The sequence below is a fragment of the Hemiscyllium ocellatum genome, chromosome 2 (assembly GCF_020745735.1).
Source record: "Hemiscyllium ocellatum isolate sHemOce1 chromosome 2, sHemOce1.pat.X.cur, whole genome shotgun sequence".
NCBI lineage: Eukaryota > Metazoa > Chordata > Chondrichthyes > Orectolobiformes > Hemiscylliidae > Hemiscyllium > Hemiscyllium ocellatum.
Genome location: NC_083402.1, coordinates 18,933,134 through 18,955,538, shown reverse-complemented (window position 1 = coordinate 18,955,538; position 22,405 = coordinate 18,933,134). Strand labels below are relative to the sequence as shown.

General features: G+C 39.4%; 1 protein-coding gene across 2 annotated transcripts in view; it reads left to right on the top strand.

The window, feature by feature from the left end:
* Positions 1 to 22,405, top strand: part of fbxo8 (F-box protein 8) — a 54,602-nt gene that overhangs the window by 14,670 nt on the left and 17,527 nt on the right. For both annotated transcript variants that reach the window (XM_060835036.1, XM_060835037.1), the window contains exons 2-4: positions 14,596 to 14,903; positions 17,164 to 17,290; positions 20,243 to 20,361. In XM_060835036.1, the coding sequence (XP_060691019.1) occupies positions 14,596 to 14,903; positions 17,164 to 17,290; positions 20,243 to 20,361 (554 nt within the window). The remainder of the gene's footprint in view (positions 1 to 14,595; positions 14,904 to 17,163; positions 17,291 to 20,242; positions 20,362 to 22,405) is intronic.

The window sequence follows — 22,405 nt, the reverse complement described above, 5'->3', positions numbered from 1 at the left end:
GAATGATATTGCTTATTGTATGAGGAGTTAAACACAAAATGAAGGTGACTATATTTAAATTATGTGGGACATTGGTGAGACCACATCTGGAATACTGTGCCCAGTATTGGTTTCCTACTTTACAGAAGGAAGTAACTGCATAGAAAGCAGTTCAGAGAAGGTTTACTAAACTAATAGAAACAGTGAACCTTATGAGGAAAATATCAGACAGACTAGTCTTGTACTCACTGGACTTAAATAGAAATTATTTGATTGAAAGACAAGCTCTTTCAAAGCCTTAACACAATCGATGTGGAAAGAATGTTTCCTCTTGTGGGAGAATTTAGAACTAGGAGTCACCATTTCAAAATAATTGCCCATTTAATTAAGCTGAGGAGAATTTTATTTTCTTTCGAAGTCACGAATCTTTGGCACACTTTTCCTCAAAAGCCAATGGAACAAGTGTTCTTCAATATTTCTAACCAACAGTAAAGAGATCTTTCACCTCTTTCCTCATCAACAAAGTGTGTGGAGTAATCTGATCCACTGTGATCTTATTGAATGGTGGAGTAGATTCAGGGACCAAGTGCCTACACCTGATTCTAATTCATTTGTTTGTATGCATATATTAAAATAATACTTTTTGAGAGTTTGTGGCGGATGCTCAGTGGTGTACATGATAGCAACACTTGAGATGCATATGTCAAAAAGTGCTGCATTGGCTTTGAGACTGGCAATAGAATCCAGGCAGGATCTTGGATCCGTTATTTGGACACTTGGGACAGTGTGACCAACTAATCTGAATTTTCCAGGATTGTTCCATAAAGCGATACAGTTAGTAAGTTTGCAGATGACACCAAAATTGGAGGTGTAGTGGACAGTGAATATATTGGGTATACCCAATATACCAGCCACTGCAGCGGACAGCAACTGACAACCGAAAGCGGCAGAGACAAGCCACTATAAATGCCGAAGGAAACATGACAGAAGCGCTTCACAGGAGGCTCCCAAGCACTGAAGATGTCACCTAGAATGGGGACGAAACGCTTGCAACAAAAGCTCCCAGCTCGGCGAACAGAACCACAACAACTTAATTGTAAGGTCCGAGGGAGTGTGGCTGAACAAAGAGACCTTGGAGTGCAGGTTCATAGCTCCTTGAAAGTGGAGTTGCAGGTAGATAGGATAATGAAGAAGGCGTTTGGTATGCTTTCTTTTATTGGTCAGAGTATTGAGTACAGGAGTTGGGAGGCCATGTTGCGGCTGTACAGGACATTGGTTAGGCCACTTTTGGAACATTTGTATGCGATTCTGGTCTCCTTCCTATCGGAAAGATGTTGTGAAACTTGAAAGGGTTCAGAAAAGGTTTACAGGGATGTTGCCAGGGTTGGAGGATTTGAGCTACAGGGAGAGGCTGAATAGGCTGGGGCTTTTTTCTCTGGAGCGTCGGAGGCTGAGGGGTGACCTTAGAGGTTTACAAAATTCTGAGGGGCATGGATAGGATAAATAGGCAAAGTCTTTTCCCTGGTGTGGGGGAGTCCAGAACTAGAGGGCATAGGTTTAGGGTGAGAGGGGAAAGATATAAAAGGGACCTAAGGGGCAACGTTTTCACGCAGAGGGTGGTACGTGTATGGAATGAGCTGCCAGAAGAAGTGGTGGAGGCTGGTATAATTGCAACATTTAAAAGGCATTTGGTTGGGAATATGAATAGCAAGGAATAGGAAGGATACGGGCTGGGTGCTGGCAGGTGGGTCTAGATTGGGTTGGGATATCTGGTTGGCATGGACGGGTTGGGCGGAAGGGTCTGTTTCCATGCTGTACATCTCTATGATTCTATTTGAGGCCTGTGTTCTGGGTTCAGTTTTGCCAGTGGAATTCCCACCCTCACCCCCAACTCTAACAGCTCCTGCATCACTCCCTACTTGCTCTGACAGGCACAGCTATTTCCACCACCACCCCTCAAACAAAAAAGAAAATTCCCACTTTTCCAATTCTAATAGGGAAACACCCCTCTCCACTGGTCAGATCTCCCTTAAATTCATTACCCAAGAGTTGGTCTCTCTTGGGATAGAAATTTGTCTAGGCCAGTCTTTGGTTGTGGAGAGACCTCTGCAACTTGTTTCGATAGACATTAGTTAATCTGCAAACCAAAATAAATTGCCATCCCCTCTTAGCCTTTCACTTCTCCAGTTCATTAAAAGCTACCTTGGATTCGATGGCCAAAAGTGTAGTTACTCATCCTGTTTGCTCAGCATTCTCCTTTATTTATTGGGTCTACTTTTAAAGGTTCTGTGTTAATGTAAATTATTTTTGATATTTGGTATGGATTATGAAATAAAACACTTAGATAACACAATAGATATATTGTGTGACAACAGCCTTTTGGGAATATTTCATGTGAACTAATACAAATTGCTGAACTTCCTTGGTCATTAGCCTCCGTATAGGTGGTCTTGCACGTTAGCTTCACTATAAAGTAAACTTGGGTGGTACCATTTTATTCCACAGGTATATTTGTGTCCTTTGTTTTTTATGTTTGAGTTGAATTATAGGAGCATTTCTAATGCTAATGAAATTAAATCCTACCTGCCTCCTACAAACTCTTCCTGCTGCAATCTTTGCCTTAATAATGATTTCTTTTGTAGGACTTTTGAAGCCAGGATTTCAGCTTCAGTTTCTATGAAGCCTTGAGGCTCTGAGACTGTTGCAGCCTATTAGTCCTATTTGTACTTTGAACTTGGTATTCAGCAAGGCCTGACATTCTCTAATTGGCTTCCTAGGCAGAACTTCACAATGATGATGAAGTGCTATGTGGAAATTCTTAGCAGATGGGGAGAGGTATACAAAGTTTTGAACTAACCTCAGCAGTAAGTTTGCAAGTTTAATTGAAACTAACTACTTATAACATCACATTTAAGCTATGGATTTTTATTGATTTGCAATGGGTAAACTATTGCAATTTTTAGTTTTCCAGCAATTTTTACTTTTCCAACAATTTCGATTTAATACTAACAATCGCTTCTTCAGTATCTATTTCTGTGCAGTTTCAGCTATTAAATGAACTTGTATGCCAGAAACTTAAGCTTTCAAGTAGCTGTTTCGCACTGTCCATGTAAGTAAGCCCTGATTACCATAGAGGGAACATTTGCAGCTTTGTCCCCAGATCATTGTCATGTTAATTGCTCTTGGTAAAAATAACAGACAAATCTCACCATTTTATATATGTTTGAAATGACTTAATTTCTCTGCCCCCACCAGCAACCCCACATCAAAGTACTAAATACAAATGCACAACCCTTCTGTTTAATTTCTTGTAAAAAGAGGTTTTCTCTTTAAAAATTCACCCTAATTATACAAGTTTCCTCTAGGATTGAATGGTGCTGTGATGTTTTGTAAGAGGCAGGCCTACTTTTGTAATTTAAGAAACAACAAGTTTCTGATGTCACTGTTAATTTAGGAAAAGATCCCAGTAGAAGGTGGGAAAATCTCATCAAATTAGATTTCACATTGACTTTAAAATCCAAACTCACCCCCTGAATGAAGTGTCTTAGTCTCTTGTAAATTCCAAGGTCTAACAGAAATCATCTAAACCAACAGTTCATTACAGTACTGAGTACTGTGCTGGTGGAAATACCATCTTTCAGCTGAGCTGTTACATCAAGCCTCCAGCCCCCACACGTGGCTATAAATGATCCCATGCCAGTACTTTATAGAGCTGAAGAATTCTTACTGTTTTTTGGTCAATATTCATCTCTCATACAATATTATTTGGTTATTAGAAATAATATTCCACCCATCTTTCTGTATCTCTTTGAATCCATTTATCTTACCCCTCTACGTTAGTCAGGTTAGTCATATCCAAATTTTCTGACTTGCATCTTCAGTTTCATTCTTAACCTTTGCAGATTTTCACTATTAGCTTTGATCTTCTGCCTTTTGAAAAATAAAGAGAACTATAAGTCTTTTATTCCACAATTTGAGCTGAACAAGAGTATTGACTGAAGAGCTTATGGCACATTGCCTGGACACAAAGCATAGATGAAAAACTCCAATATTAAGAAGATGAGGGATAAAGCCTTTTAATGCAATTGGCTACACTGTAAAATGGAAACAGGGGTTCCAGATATCTGAAGCACAAATTGCTTTTCTGATGTCAGAAATCAAACTTGAGAAACAATTATATTTGATACCATGAACTAAAGGTAGACATTAAATATTCCAAATATTAATTTGCATTAACTAAAAATTATAATGGATAAAGCTGAAAATCTGCTGATCTGTGGAATATTATGTAATGTTATACCTGTGATCAATCTGATCTATTAGGTAGTATCAATGTTTCAATATTGTAACTTATCATAAAGGTTAGAAATCCTGAACTTCTTTTCATTTATATATACTCATGTAAAAGTGAAATTTTTAGACTATTTTAAAGGATCGACTAATACACGGGCACTAGTTTGGAGGGGCTGAAATTCATGCTGCAGTTTGAAATACCGTATTATTAGCAGAAGTCGATTTGATCGCTCAACTAATCTCAGGTAAAGAAGAAAAACAATGACGTTAAAGGTAATTACCAGATAAAAGCAAGAGAAAAAAGAATGAATTGCAGTCGGTAAATTTTATTTATACATACCGGAATGAAAATTTAACATGTCAAAGAATCATTGAAATCCTGCAAAATCATGCTATTCAATATTGTCATAACCTGGTGTAATGGCACACTTAAAATGAAACATTTATTAAATTCCAAACATGTAACTGTCTTGAACTCTCCCGCCAAACTTTTCTGTTTCCCTTCCATTTACTCTTGTATGTTATGAACCTCAGTAGCATTAACAAATTTGTCAATGAATTAAAGGTTTACGTAGCTACTATATCTCATTTTTATTCGGGTATAATGGCACAATTAAAATGATTAACTTTTAACTTTTGGACGTATAGTGAACAAAGTGTGATAAATACCCATAGACTAAGTGCCAGTCTAAATGTACGAATGACTCAATCAATCAAAACCTGCTGTAGTAAACCAAGTGGGCTACCGGGAAGTGGAGTTATGAATGAATGAACAGAGATGCAGTATAGTAAACAAAGAGCGATGAGTAGAGTTACGGGTATGAATGAATAAATGTGATTGTGTTTAAGTGGGTTAATGGGAAGAGGTTTATAATGCGTCATAGTAGGGTTGACTTTGACACAATCTTGTATTTTCCATATTTTTTTTGTGACCAAAAATAAGGGTCGACTTTTACATGAGATCGATCTTTTACACGAGTACGTACAGTACTCCTACTGTAATTTTTGTATTCTGAAACATATTTCCTACAGTGTTGGCACACATTTAATGAATTCCTTAAACACAGCAGAATGCAAAGTTGAATTTGAGCACATTATGCCATCACTCTATTGTTCACCCCACAATTTATTTGTGTGCATGTATATAACACAATACACTGAGCAAGAGGCATCGACTGAGCTAGCACAACGATTCCACAGAGGAACTGCAAAACAATCAACAACAATTTTAATTAATCTGAAAGGTTTAAAGCCAAAGTAAGAACACTTTGAAGAAATGAGGCACAGGAGCTTTACATTGTTGAAGGATTTGTGCCCTTTCCAGATGTGCAGGATAATACAATTTTCTTGCCTCGTGGAACAAAATTGCCTGTGTATTAGCTGTAGTTCATACTTTTGATTCATGAAGAGGTAGTAATGAATTAATCAACTTGTGCTGCATTTTTATTTGATTGTAATTCAAGACAATTTTCCTTCTACTAGTTGAGATTCAACACAAAGAAAAATTGAGGGCACAGTTGTCAACAAGTGAATTTTGATGTCTAGAAAATTGAACCATTGCAGCAGAACTAATGTCTGAGGTGTTTTATTTCCGAGTCCCCAACTTCCCACTTTTTTTTTTAAAAAGGATAATCAGCTCGATTTGAGCCCCAATAGATCTATTACATGTTGGACATGCATACTGTTTGGTGTAGAAGAGGTGTTAGCAGCTCTGGACAGGTGAAGGTCTTGTTTCCAGCTTGTTATTGTGAATCTGATTTATTCAACCGCTTCAGAGACCCTGGAGAGGTTTCATATCGACTCTGCATCATTTGGGAAAATGGGCATACCAACATCCTTAGAGGCAGTAGCACCAACATGAAGACCATGATCATCCGAAACCAACTGTACCGGGCCACCTGTGTGCTTAGGATATCTGGGTTCCAATTGCCTAAGCAAATCTTCTTTGCTCAATTCACAAAGGCACTCAAATGACAGGAGGATCAAGGCTTATCTAAAATGAAGAAACTGACTTGAAGGAATTTCCTATGAAGAGATGCAATTCTTCAGGAATCCCTATTGGCAAGAGGATGTACAGAAAAGAATCTGAGAGAGGAATATCAGCAACCTTGAGTCAAAGGACTGGTTCCACCTCCCAAAAATACATGTCAAATGTATAGCTGGAGATGCAGTTGGAGGACCTGGCTCATCAACCACGCAAGGACCTGAAAACCCATGACCAGTGACCAGGCATTTCTTAGGTGGGCAGTCGTACTTGTTAGCAAGGGATTGCCAGTGAATCTATTCAGAGGACATGGTGCCGTTTTGATGAGACTTATTATATAGAGCAGTCCTGTGTGAGTTCTCTCCTGCTTCATGAGCATTGTTGAAATTCTTCAGTAAAATCTCTAATTGAGGAGAAATAGTCATGTATTTGTCGTTAGTCATACTCAGAAAATCAGAGTTTAGATTAGAGTGGTGCTGGAAAAGCACAGCAGGTCAGGCAGCATCCGAGGAGCAGGAAAATCGACATTTCAGGCAAAAGCCCTTCATCAGGAATGGAGGCAGGGAGGCTCCAGGTTGGAGAAATGGGGGGAAGGGGGTGGGTGGGAGGTGGGAGAAAGTAGCAAAGAGTACAATAGGTGAATGGGAGTGGGGATGTTAATTGCTATGCTGTTGGACTTTACCTGCAAGACTGAATGTGGCCAGCACCCTGGCTTGAGATTGGGCATTACTTTTTGACTGACTGTAGTGGCACCCTCTAACGAAATGTTGTCCCTCTTAATGGACGAAGAATTTCTCCCCTTAGACTTCCAAGCATCATTGTTTACTTAAGCACATGTAGTAGTTTGCCAAGCAGACTGTTGGCATATGCTGTCATGAGCTGTTGATGTAGCACAGTGCCATACACCAACAGTGTTCACCCCCTTTACTGATCAGTGCTGGCAACCATGACAAGCAGTCTAGATTAGAGTAGTGCTGGAAAAGCACAGTATGTCAGGCAGCATACGAGAATCTCACTTTTGCCTAGTTGATTTTAACCTTACTGCAAATCATCTTGCAAGGATGCCTACCTTGAAGAAGTTCTCCCCTCTCCACAAAAATCTCGTTGTCTCTCTCTCTCTCTCTCTCTCTCTCTCTCTCTCTCTCTCTCTCTCTCTCTCTCTCGCGCTCTCTCGCTCTCTCTCTCGCTCTCTCTCTCGCTCTCTCTCTCTCTCTCTCTCACTGAAACCTCACAATGAAACATCTCCTCTGCCCTGAAGCTCTTCAACCATGTACTGAAACAGACCCACGACACAGTCACATCTGCTTCCTCAGTGCTTGCCTCCGCAGCCAACTGATCCCACGTGGACTCCAGACTACATTCAAACCAGCACAGTTTGGACCCAAACATCCTCGGATGCTGTCTAACCTGCTGTGCTTTTCCAGTACCACTCTAAGCTAGACTCTGGTTTCCAGCATTGGCAGTCCTCACTTTTACCAACCATGACAAGCAACTTAGTTTTCTGCGTGTAAAACAGCAAGGGAAGGTTGAGGTGTGACATGTGGTTCAAGTAATTGCAAACTACAGGAAAACTAAGGATACAAGCTGACAGCTCAGCGATGTAATTGTTCTCTCCAAGATAGGAGAAAGCATGCCTGTCAGCAGCAGTGCAATGTAAAGTGCCATTGAGCTCCAAAAGGCAGTTTTGAAGTGCTGATTATATTAGTTTGTCCAAGATGTACCACGATGGTGTGGTGAGACTGGTATTTTGATACTGACCTTGATGTTTGGAGGTTGCAGATGGTCACTCCCCATGGAATATGCTGTGTGATGTGAGGGAATGAAGTGCCAGATGGAGGCCGTGAGAAGGTACTAGTAAATCACACTGCTAGATAGTTCTTCTGGTGACTTGGCAGTTGTCACTGCCCAGTTTCTCACCAGTATCTGGGAGGAGCAATCTGTATACAAATAAGGCAAGATTGCATTATTTACCAATGTTGATACATGCAAAATGGCCTTTAAGCTTATTAGCAAGATTCTCATCTAGGCTTTGAAACCTTAAAGGAAAGTTTGGACGTTTTTATTTTCTGTTGAAAATATCATTCTTCTTTACTCTATATCCTATCTTTCTTGCCATTGCACACTGTTGAGATGCTAGGAAAACCCAATCCATGGAACCTTTTACATTTGTAGTCCCCACTTAAAAAATATCCAGTAATATCAGGGTTAGGTACCATTTAAGATAAACAAAAAGCATAGCTTACTCTTTTTTTTCAGCCCCAGTCTGAGAAAAATCATCCCAACTACTACTATTTCCTACGCCAATGTCATTTTTTTTTTAGAAGTATGTGAACACTATTTTGTTTCTTTTTGGTTTGTCCCCTCACTCTCTGTGCTAGAACAAAACATGGTTTTGTGCAATCCAGAGTTGTTATATTTGCTTGAAATTGGCTCAATGGATATGTGCACCACTTTCATGTGTGAGAGGTTGTGACCTGTAATTTTAATTAGTGTCATTTCTAGTTCTGCGGTTGCAATGTTACCTCAGGCAGAAAGTTGAAATTTGGACCCTACTCCAAATAGGTAAGCACAAAATCCGGTGCTACACTGTTATAATTTGTCACACTCAAGATGTTCAGTAGAGGACCCCACACTCTCATTCACATTCACACTCACACTTGCCCTTTTCCATGAACCTGTTTCAGCAAGAGGCAGTGGAGTTGTCCCGTGTGCTCTGGTCAGTATTATCCCTTGTGGTCTGTATGTATCCCTCAACAAACTTCCATAAAACGGATGATCTAGTCAAAGTTGCAATGCTGGTTTGCATCTTGTGTACAAATTGGCTGCTGCAAATCCTGCATAACTATAGAATTGCTTAAAAAATATTGAATTTGCTGTAAAGCACTTTGCAACATCCTGACACTGAAAGGCACTGTACAAATGCATGTTATCCTTCATTTTCCTGTTCCATATGTCCAGTGCTTGAAAGACCTCCTCATTAAATGGCAGTTGCGATATTGAGCATGAATATAAATTCCAGCATGACAGTTTATAGGTGAGTTCACTAACTCCGCTAACACCAGGAAAATGCCATTTAAAGCTTACTAGCTTGTCATACAAACTCAACTCTGTTTCTTTCCAGCAAAGGGGCCTGCTATTCCTTTATGCTTTTGCCCACACAATCCTCTAGCTTCAAAATATGATATTGACTTTTCTGAAACTAGTAAAACATTCTGTTGAAAAAGAAAATTCAAGCAAGCTGCTAATATCAGCTCTCACATCTAGGCAATGACAAGAAATGCAGCTTTTGCAGAATTGTCCACAAGAACCAATTTAGAAGAAGAATGGTCACATGGACAAGATATTAGGGCACTGCCCCCATAGGTCTAACTCTATCCAAAAAGAGGAATCAGCGGAGAAAAATGAAAAATCAGGGCAAAGCAACAAGATCCAAGGCAATATATATTCTTGGAACTGAATTTGTAATATTTTATGAGTGAAGTTACGTTAAAGTTTGCATGAATTGTTTGAGATTATAACAACTTAAGTAAGAATGATTTTCAGCAAAAAGTTACTCTAGACATTCATGTGCAGCAACTGGGGCAAATTGACCTTTTTTCTTTTCCTGTACAGTGGTGTTATCTTCTATTCTGTTTCCATCAAGAAAACAGCAATCTCTTTCAGGTGTCACCCTGAAGAGAGAGAGTCATACTACACACTCAATTCAACATGTCCATTCCATGCACTGTAGTGCGCAGACATCCCCCTCTTTCTGTGCATGCTCTCCATTTAGTTTCCTACATGTTTCTTGTCTTCTTTCATGTCTTCCACCACATATATGTTAATCCAAGTTCTTACTGAATAAAGATGGCAATATCTGCCTCCTCCCAACACCCCGGCCTTTGTACCTTTTGCTAGCATGTTAGTGATGTTAACTCTTCTAATTTCCGTTACAATCAAAAACATTAGATATTGTTGTTACAATAAAGTTTGCAATCTCTGACTCCTCTTCCTTTTTAACTATTCAGTAGTCTTCTCTTTCAGGATGTATAGTCTTATACCTTTATTTATGGCTTCTAGCCCACCACTGTCATGAACCTGTGTGGTTGCAAATGTATCATTATGCTTGACTTGCCTTTTATATAGAAATAGACATCAAACCTTTGGCACTAGGACTGCATGCAGAATGTGTTGCCATTACCAATGTAAACCCACACTATTCCCTGTTTATTAGCATGTTCAAAGTGAACTTTAATTGTGACAGATTCTGTATTGCTGTCAATACAGCAATATGTCACAGAATTCTAGAATTTTAACTAAAATCACGCCATTGTAATCTACTAAAACAGTGCTCCCCAAACCTTTTCCCATAATACCCCACTTGAAAACTTGAACATTATCGCTGCCCCTTAGTTTTCACAAGGGGGTTGTGGGGGCAGTGAATATATGAGAGTTGGGAGGAAATGGTCATGGTGCACTGAAAGCGTTTGCTACTTCAAAACAGCAAAATGTCAGCACTTAATTCCACTTGAGATTCTAGGCCTCACTTTGGAAAGCCTTGCACTAGAATTCAAAGTAAACCCATGTAGAATATTGGTTAGACAAGAACTAAGTCTACTGTAGGACCAAGTTACTGCAGATGCTGGCATCTACTGAAAACAACAAATGTTGGATTCAAAAAAACATTAGCTTGCTCTCTTTCCAGTGTTCTCCAGCATTTGCTGTTTTCACTGACTAACATGATCAGTTCTGGACCTTCATGTTACAAAAAGGCATTGTAAACACTAGATTAGATTACTTAGTATGGAAACAGGTCCTTCGGCCCAACAAGTCCACACCGACCCACCGAAGCGCAACCCACCCATACCCCTACATTTACCCCTTACCTAACACTACAGGCAATTTAGCATGGCTAATTCACCTAACCATCTTTGGACTGTGGCAGGAAACCAGAGCTCCCAGAGGAAACCCACGCAGACACAGAGAGAACGTGCAAACTCCACACAGTCAGTCACCTGAGGCGGGAATTGAACCCGGGTCTCAGTCGCTGTGAGGCAGCAGTGCTAACCACTGTGCCGCCCACTAGAGAAGTAGCAAAACAATTTGCCAAAAAGGTACCAGAACTGAAGTTATAACAATCAAAGGATTCGTAGGGTAGATGCAGAGATGATATTTAGAATGTGTCTAAAACTAGGTATTATGTATACAATGGTTTCAATTTAAAAGAAAAGTTTCTTTATGGGGAGTGTGCTGAGAACATTGAACTTGCTGTACTGTGGAATGGGTGATGTGAGCATATTACAGGGTAGACATAGTTATTGTCGAGAGGAATACTGGGGTGGGTAACAAGAATGATGCCTTATATAATTGCAGCTTTGAGGAAGAATTGGATAGGCTAAGGTTACAATAGAAGGGACTGAGGAGTGACTTAATTAAGGTTTACAAATTAACAAGGGGCTCGTAATGAGTCAACAGGCAATATCTATTTCCTCTAATTAACAAGAGGCACAGAGGATTAGTGGGGTCATGAAAAAATATTTTTTTCATCCAGAGAATGTTGGGGAACTGGAATTCACTGCCCAGTTTGGGGTTGAGGTGGAAATCCTCACTCATGTAAAAGGAACATACACAACTATAGACATGTGCTGGAACGTGCAATTGGAATGGCTTATTCTGCCAATCAGATTTGGCCTAATTGCTGAATTGCTACTTTCTATGCTCTAACTTTTCTATACATGATTTATAATTTATAGATTTGTTTGAGAAGGTCCATTAGTACATGAAGGAGAAAGGGAATAGAAGAATATGTTGGTATTTTGTAATTTGAAATGAGTCTCATATGAAACATTAACACTGGCTTGAGCCAAGTGACCTATTTTTGTTTAGTAAATAATCCTCACATTTTCTGATCAAGATGAGAAGTCCTAATAAATAAATGACCCACTTGCCTTCCTCCAAATTTTTCCGAGTAATCCTCTAATTGAGGTTTCATCATGTCTGACCCTGCAGGATTTCTCCTAAGGAGCAATATAAGACAATATATACAGTAAGCACACATCCCTTTTATGGCAAAGGCTGCTGAATGTATTTAGATTAGATTTAGTGTGGAAACAGGCCCTTCGGCCCCACAAGTCCACACCGACCCTCCATAGAGCAATCCACCCAGACCCATTCCCCTACATCTAACACTACAGGCAATTAGCATGGCCAGTTCACCTAACCTTCACACTTTTGGACTGTGGGAGGAAACTGGAGCACCTGGAGGAATGTGCAAACTCCACACAGACAGCTGCCTGAGGCAGGAATTGAACCTGGGTCTCTGGCACTGTGAGGCAGCAGTGCTAACCACTGTGCCATTGTGCCATATTAGGATGAGTGTGTGCATGGATGAATGGGTGAATATATAGGTTGGGTGAAATAAGTGGGTAAAGAGGAAGGGTAATGGGATGATTTTGGGTGTCTTGGTAAGTAAAAAGGTGAGGTTGGGTTAGGTCAGGAGATTGGGGAAGTGTTGTAGATGTTAATGCGGAGTCGGTGAGGTGTCACGTTTGGTCTTGTTACCCAGGAAATTTCGACCGATCTAACATTTCTTGGGTTACAAACCAGGTAAGTAAAATGGGAAATATCTGAGAAGTCCACCTTCTCGGGTACCACACTGGTTAATGGCCCAGTGACAGTTTAAACATCCCAAGGAATCCACATATATTGATTGTGTCAGGACCTCAGAGGTCTTGATGTGTATATTGGGGACCTCATCCAGTCTCCGGTTATACAAATTTGAAACTAGTAGCTGCCAGTTTTCATCCAAAATTCTCTTCATATCCATAAATGCTCATTGTACAATTCTAAAATGCATAAAAGAACACGCCTTAGGGACTTTAAATATAATTTACTGTAGCTCATCCAGTCAAAGAAATTGCAATTTTGACCATTCATATTTTTACTTTATATTTTTCTGAGGGTGCACTGGTGCAAAATCACATGATGTTTTAGAAACTAATAAATGTTCTTTTATTCTTTTTTATGCTCTAAGACTGTGTATTTCTCTTTTGTGTACAATAATAACCATGGTGGGGTTAAACAGTTTAAGGAGTGAATAGCAGAATTTTATTGGTGGTGACAGTGTCTTTTAGATGGAACTATAAAACATGTTCCTATCTCTCCTTTTGAATGTACATAAAGATCTCACGGCAATATCACAACATCTAGCATGGAGATGATCCCTGAACTGAAGTTACGAAAGCGCATCTGATCATTTGTCATTTGATTCTGAAGGAGCTTGCTGTACGCAAGTTAGTTGCAATGTTGATTGCACTTCACAAAGTATGTGATTGGCTTTGAACTTGGGGCATGTTGAGCTAATGGAAAGCAGTATACAATTGTCTGGGACTCTTGTGACAAAGTGGTAGTATCCCAGCTCTCAGCCAGGATGCCCAGTTCGAGAATCACCTGCTCCACAGGTATATAATAACATTTCTGAACAGGTAGTTTACAAAATATCAAAACTGTAAACAAACGCAGGCCGTTAGGCCCATCAAATCTGCTCCACCGTTCTAGTGAAATCATGGCTAATGTGATAATCCTTAATTCCACATAAGGGTCTTGTGTGGCACAGTGATAGTGTCCCTACCTTTGAACCAGGAGACCAGGGTTCAAGTCCCATCAGTTCCAGAGGCATGTTGCCACATTTCTGGGAAGGTTGGTTTAAATAGTTGGTTGATTGTTCATAGCTGACCCTATCATTTTCCAAATGTTCCAGGAAACATCAATGGATAACTTGAAAAAGTTAGCATATGTTGATGATTTGTTTTTCTCCCAACCACCAATCCCCCCCCGCCCCCCGCACCCAGCACAGCTCATGGAGAATGCAAGTTCAAACCAAGAATTTTGTTTTGTGGTTGCAGTAATGTTCTGTGTGGTTCATTTATCTATCAAGCTATAGAGGAAGCTCTTGTTTCAGTTTATTTACTTTAATCGATAAATTTCAGTCACTCGTGCCGGGGAAGTTTTTGTTTTTAAGTGAAATGTACAATGGAACACAACATCTGATTATAATATGAATTCCTTAATAAGTTTATGATGATTTTCAAAGTGAAAACATATGTTGTAAACAAATGACAGCCAGCACCTCATTTGAACTCATTCTGATGGTTCAGATTTATTGTTGCAACAATGTTTTGGTCTGATAATTATCAAGCTTAAGCTGTGCTCCAGAGCAAACAGTATGTAACAGTTACACCTCCAATTAAATTACTTGAATACTACACTTTCTCCCCCAACCTGTGGTGCAACTGAGGCAGTTTCTTGTCTGTCGACCACTATTTGCTTTCATTTGTGCTGTTTGTGTTTTACTTTTACAGATGGGTCAGGGGCTGTGGAGAGTTGTAAGGAATCAGCAGCTGCAACACAGAAGATACAGGGAGGAAGGTTATTATCATGGGGGACATGACCGGAAACTCGCTGCAAGCCGCAAGCAGGCCCAGATTGGTATTGACATCTACCACATTCTGAGAGTTGGCAGATCGAAAGAAGAGCACGGATTTCCAGACCTGGAGCTATTACCCCCAGAGCTTAGTTTAACCATTCTATCATACTTGAATGCAACTGATCTTTGTCTAGCGTCATGTGTCTGGCAAGATTTGGCTAATGATGATGTCCTTTGGCAAGGGTAAGCACCATTTTTATTGTTACTCATCTGTAGCTCGAGCCATATGAAAATTTAAAGCTTTGTTGCCAAAAAGTGAACACTGTGTGAAGTGCTGTACAGCAGATTAGAGTCTGCTTAATGCTTATAGTCCAAACAAGGTAAAATCTAGAAAATATCTTTGTAAACCAAGAACAAAAGGTTTCTTTTTAAATTCTGAGGAGTCCTTAACAGTAAGTAACATTGATTGCTGAGTTGTAATTGAAGGATCCTAACTACCTTATATACCAAGTCTACACAACAATTTTACAACTCATAAAAATAATTAGATCATCCCAGTCATTTTAGAGGAATTTTAGCTTAAGAATTGTAGTCTCATAATGTGCCAATTGCAATGTTATATCTGCCACTTAACTGTATCTCTTGCTATTTCAGATTAATCTTTCTCATATTTAGTGAAACTGTCTTCTGTCGAAAGGGTTAGCAGTATAAACAGACACATTATAATTGAATGTAATAGAATGCTACTTTCTCAAACTGTTCCTACAGTTGCTATAGAAATTATTAAAAATAGAAATGATGAAAAGGGTTATTTCCTCAGTCCAAAGATTCATTAATTGCAAACAGAAGTGCAACAGATGGTTCATGCCTAATCAGATTTAAGCTCCACAGTGCCAGAACGTTTGCAGTTGTCCATCTGATATACTCAATTTAATATTTATATCAAACAGGTAGTCACAACATCTATAAAGCATTCAGGTTTCTACAATATCTAAATAGATCTCACTGCCCCTGAATCACTCCGGTATCTACCCTGAGTCTGAACACACAGATTTCTTCGTAGAATGTATCTTTCTGGTTATTGAAGAAGGACAGGATTACAATCTGAGACAAAAACCCCAAAAGGCTCCAGAGATTGAATCTTTGGTCTGAAAGTGGAAAGTAATACAAAGTACCAGAGGGAAGCAATCCTTTTCTTTTTAAAACAACAACACAGCACAACTAATTCTAGAATATTTTAATTCAATATTTAACTTAAAACAATAAGATAGAGGAGCAGAATTTGACCATTCAGCCCATCGTGACTGCTCCACCATTCAATCAAGGCTGATTATGTTTCTCAACCCTATTCTTCTGCTTTATCCCTGTAATCCTTGATCCCTATACTAATCAGGAACCTACCTTTCTCTCTGTCTTAAATACACTCAATGACTTGGTCTTCTCAGCAGCATTTCCCATGGCTAATCCACCCAAACTACACATTCCTGGATGCTATTGACGATTTTTAGCACGGCCGGTTTACCTAACCTGCACATCGTTGGACTGTGGGAGGAAACTGGAGTACCCAGAAGAAACCCACGCAAACACATGAAGATTGGGCAAACTCCCCACAGTTGCCCAAAGTTGGAATCAAACCCAGGTCACTGGCACTTGTGAGACTGCAGTGCTGACCACTATTCCAGTAACTAATTATCACTCTAATCTTAACCTCATGCTCTGATATCTGCTATTGGAATAAAAGGCTTTGGATACATGGTGGGTTGGATCATATTACACGTATTTCACTTTTTACATGTTCCTGACATATGCCATGGAGGCAATAATATCAAGGCCATTTGTTTGCATGCTAACCCATTCAAAACCTATCCTCTGTTGCAGAATTAAAATTGGACGCAGTCTGTTCTGGCTTCAGTGAAGTGGTCCAAAACTGATTTCATTGTTCTGCTGTTTACCATGCTATTAAAATTTTAAAAGTTCATGTTACTGAACGTGTGATGTAAAGTTTCACACTTTGAGCATTTTCTTCAATAATTTGAAATGCACAAATTAAAATTCATGAATTGAAAATTAAGCATTTCAAACAATCTATTTGGTTTAGACTGCACTTTTGATATTCACAATTAAGGCAAATAATTTTGTACATACAGATAACTTAAAATCTCACTCACGTTTTTATTTTGGCACATTACATTTGTAGTATTCCTAAAATGATACAACCAGAATTGTTATCTTTCCATTTTTAATCCAAAATAGCTTTAAGCAGAATTCAGTGGTTTGTATGTCAAATATTATGCATTGTGGTTATGAAAAAGTTTTCATGAAACCTATGAATATTACATGGATCTTCATTAAAATTTGACAAATCTATTAAATTGTTGTTTCTATATATTAGCATTTAACCTGTGCAAATTATGAGAGAACTGTTTCATAAAACAAAATAATAATGATTACTGAAAGTCAAGTGTTGATAAACTATCAACAGATGGCATGGATTTTGTTTCAGGTTGTGTAAATCCACCTGGGGTCACTGTTCCATTTATTATAGAGACCATCCTTCAAATTTTAGCTACAGGAAACTCTACATGCAACTTGATGAAGGCAGCCTTACGTTCAATGCTAATCCTCATGAGGTAATTTTAATGTTGCATGCGTTTGTTGCAAGATAATGTAAAACTTCAACTGTGTTATTTGTAAAGATATCTATCTTTAGTTGTGGACACGATGAGCCATCAGGATTTACTGGTTCCCAGCTAACCTGTTATCTAAGCATTAAATAGCTGCAGACATGCATTTCCTGTCATCCAAAAAATCTTGCCCAGGATCTGCATGTGTTCTGACAAGTGGTCTGTGGACCCTTCTGGTGGTTGGCATCAAAAGGTAGTGAATTGGTAAGTGAAGCCAGGGGATGCGTGAATACTCCTCCTTTAATTCATTGCAGTGTGAAATATTGTTCTGCTGCACTCCCACTCAACCCCATCTCATTCAGGTATTCTGATTGTGCCCCTGAAATGCATTTAAGCTCTTGTAAAAATATACAAATATTCCCCAATTATGCAGTTTAGAGCTTAAAATTCTCATTTCTTCAAATGAGGAATGGAGCAAAATTGTGTTCTTGGGATTTAAGAAGCATTTATTAACACCATATGGAACTTTCAGATATTCATAATATTTAACCTCAGGAATAGTGAAAAATAGAATTGTTATAACGCATTACATATCTGGATAAATTGAACTGATTGGCCAAAAGGTAAAAGATGTTGGAATTTTGGTGCGTCCTGTCTGTGCTGTATATGTATTGCTCCCTCTATAGGTGAGAAGCATGCATTTAGTGCCATAACCCTCAGTAAACTTGTGCTCGTGAGGATGCTTGTGGTACAGCAGTAGTGTCCCTACCTCTGAGTTAGAAGACCCAGGTTCAAGTCTCACCTGCTCCAAGGTGTGTTATAATATCCCTGTACAGGCTAATTTAAAAATACGTAGACAAGAGCACGTCTCAGTTTGAAATCAGTGTTGACTAAACAATAGCTTGCTTTAGGCCTACAAGCCATAGTCAGTACTTCACCATCAGCTGCAGTTTTGCACCTTATTTCCATCACACTCTCAAATGTGAAGCAAAAGCAGCTCTTTCAGATTAGGCAAAGTACTAAATAAATAAACATCGAGAATGGTGGACATAATCTGGCCATGTCAGTGGAGAGCAAAACAACAGTTAATGTATCAAGTCCGGATGACTCCCCTTCAAAACAAAATAAAGAAAATCATGTTGAGGTCTACCAAACCCAATAATTTCCACCCTTTCTCAAACACTACCTGCAAACCACACCACCTCATGACAAAAGATCAAACATGTGAAAATTGAAACAGTTGGAAGCACTGCAATTATAGCCAGTTCAACCACTAGTTGGAGCTTCACGTGCGCGTTCTTTAAATTGGCATCTCAACTCCCATCCTGTAGCTGTTTTGCGTCAGCTTTGAACTCACCAAAATCATTCTACAGTCATATAATTTGGCTGATCCCTGTATTGACCAGACATAAAGAAAGGTGGGTTTTTCATCAGGGCACTTGTGGCACAGTAGTAGTGTCCCTACCTCTGGGTCAGGAAGCTCATGATAATCCGAACAGTTGCAATGAGTGACTCGACTATGTGGGAATCGGGCAGAGGGGTGGTGAAGAGTCAGGATACTCTCCATTGGTTAGACTCCTCCCAACACAAAGAAAGATGGTTATGTTTGTTGGAGGTCAATTTGTTTCAAAAGCAGAATATAGCTCAATTACGTTACGATCACTGAATCTCCCACTACGAAATCCTGGAAGTTATCACTGCTAGAAACTGAAATGGAGAAAAATTAATTCAGCAGACAAAGTTATAAAAATTGCCTATTCAACTGTTTCATCAAGAGGAACAGTGGAATAATGGCAAACTCCAGAAATTCTGGAATAGCATAAGTAATGATGTTACTAACTCCATAACTTACTTCGACTTTCTAATCCGGTCTTTTGAAGTTGGAGGTCAGTGCAACGTTAGTGGTGCAAATTTCTAATCCACAACTATAAGATGCTTTTAGTAAGCCCTATGTCTGCAACTGCATAGGGCGGATAGATTACAAAAACTATTTATAAAGCTAGCACCATGTCTCCAACAAATTTCCTTGGCTGTGAATTTGGGATTTTCCAGGGCATCGACATTGCTGTACAAGTTTCCCATCAATGGGAAAAACTTTGAGCTGGGTAAAAGGGTGCAGAAACAGGCTCATTTCACCTTGGTTAATTTCTGTCCAGCTACACCTGGCTCCCACTGCTGCCATAGGAAGTAACTTCTAGAGCTAGAAAATAATGCATTGTGCTAATTAATCAGGAAGAATTTAAACTTATCCAATTAGACTGATGAGCCACTTGAATGTGGGTAAATGCCATTTCCAAAGTGTGGTTGTTGTGACACTGAGGTTTGAGGTTTACTAAATACTATTGAATTAGATTTTCTACACGTTCCTTATTGCAGTTGTTGATGTAGTAGAGAGCTTTGAACCTAGACTTTCTGGTTTTATTGCTACCACTGCATCAGGTTAAGAGCAGCAAGAAAATTTGTTGTTTTGACCAAGTCAGAATTTTATTGTGTGATCTTATACTAATTTATATTTCGCATTTCTGACTTGGTCTTCCTTAAGAATTATATTTTCATCACTCCCACAACTTAAAAGCCATCATGGTCCACAGAGAATTTGATAATCTTCTTCATTCATGCATCTGTTTCTGCACTGTTAAATCTACCAGTGATAATAAATGAACATATGAAAGGCTTTTCTTGGGGTTAACTCCAAGGCAACTTGAGAGCTTTCCATAATCTTCTTGATCTGAACATGGAACCTAAAGATAATCAGTATTAAAGTTCCAGTATATGAGCAAACAGCCATGAGTACATAAACTTGCTGATCCCACCTATGCACTTTGCTATTTAAATTTGATTTATAGACATTGCAAAAGCAGTGAATTATTTTTCAGCAGAGTATTTATTGATCATCTTAAGAGAAATATATTTTTATAACGTTTAAATGCATATCACAAAATATCTATTTCCTTATAGGGAATGGACTACGTTTTTCACAAAGGCATACTGGACAATGTTCCGAAGGAAATTGCAAAGTTTATTTTCTACACAAGAACACTAAATTGGAAGAAACTTCGAATTTATTTAGATGACAGGTAACATGATTGTAAATATATCTGATCCCAAACCAGAATTAGGAACAATAACTCAAGTTTATACAATGCTTTTTACATAATGAAACGTCTCGAGGAACATTATAAAAAGTAGTATGTCAGTGAGCCACACAAGGAGATCTTAGTTCAGATGATGAAAAGCTTGGTCAAAGAACTAGAATTTAAGGAAGAAAGCAAGCAGATTGAGAGATGTCAGGAAAGTATTCCAGAACTAAAATTCTAGGCAGCTGAATACATGACCAACAATGGTCGGGCAATTATACTTGGGAATGCATGAAAGGCCACAATTTGAAGAGCATTGGTGGGGCTAGGAGATGTCATGGTGATAGGAAGGGGCAAGACCATTTAGGGATTTGAAAACAAGGCTGACTGCTAAAGTCAAAAGCGAGCTGACATATTTAAAGAACACAGGGTGATGGCAAAATAAGACTGGCTGCAGGTTAAGCCATGGACGACAATGTTTTTGTACGACCTATAATTTGCAACAATTCAATGTAGGAGAATTGCTGGGAGTACATTGGAATTGTGGAGTTTAGAAATGATAATTGCAGAATTGATCATTTTAGCAGCTGAGGAGCAGCAAAATTGGACCATGCACCAGTGGATACAGGTGTAATTAACAATGTAATGAGGAATGGGATTTGCATTTGATCAGGATATATATATGACTCTTTTACCAGACTGTTGGCTGTTACCAGCTGTCTGAAATGCCCTAACAAGTCATCCAGTCATAGCCAGCTACTGCATTGGTTCAAAATCGAGGCCTCTCGCCACATTCTCAGCAATTTGTGGTGAGCAACAAATGGGAGCCTTGCAATTTGGGAGTCACGTCCCACAACTAAATCTGTAAAAAGACAAATTGAAGCAGAGCTAATTTTAGAAAATGGAATTATGAGGGAAAAACTGAGAAAGATATGCTGGTCATCCTTCACAGCATTTACAAGACCAAGGCGGTGCGATGAATGGCAGTGATAGGAAGGGAGAAAAGTCGCAGATATAGTCACATAATGCTTTAACTGTAGGAAAGGTAAGAGAAGTAGGCAGGCAGTGCAGGAGTTTTCTGTGGCTATCCCCATTTCAAACAAGTATGTTGTTTTGGAATATGTAGGGGGTGATGGATTCTCAGGGGGATATAGCGCAATCAGTTGCGTTAGGGGACTGTCTAGTCCAGATGTTTCTGTGGCCAGCAGCAAAAAAAATCAGAATGATGTGTTGCCTCCCTGGTGCAGAATGTTCTCAGTGGCGTGGGGGGGGCGCAGCAGGAAGTCATTGTACATATTGGAACCAACAGCATAGGAAGTGAAAAAGATGAGATTCTGAAGGGAGAATATAGAGAGTTAGGCAGGAATTTAAAAAGGAGGTCCTCAACATTAGTTTACCGCTAATGGAGTCAGGTGTTACTAGGGGACATAGCTTTAAATTAAGGGGTGGTAGGTATAGGACAGATGTTAGGGGTAGATTCTTCACACAGCGGGTTGTGAGTTCATGGAATGCCCTGCCCGTATCAGTGGTGAACTCTCCTTCTTTATGTTCATTTAAGCGGGCATTGGATAGGCATTTGGAAGTTATTGGGCTAGTATAGGTTAGGTAGGACTCGGTCGGCGCAACATCGAGGGCCGAAGGGCCTGTACTGCGCTGTATCCTTCTATGTTCTATGTTCTATGTAACAGTAGTAATATCTGAATTACTGCTAGTGCTACGGGCTAGTGAGGGTGGGAACAGGAGGATAGAGCAGCTGAATGCATGGTTGAGGAGCTGGTGTATGGGAGAAGGATTCACATTTTTGGATCATTGGAATCTGTTCTGGGTAAAAGTGACCTTGTATAAGATGGATGGATTGCACCTGAACTGGACATGATTTGGAGATGTCGGTGTTGGACTGGAGTGTACAAAGTTAAAAATCTCACAACACCAGGTTATAGTCCAACAGGTTTAATTGGAAGCACTAGTTTACGGAGTGCTGCTCCTTCACATCTACCTGATGAAGGGCAGCGCTCAGAAAGCTAGTGCTTCCAACTGAGCCTGT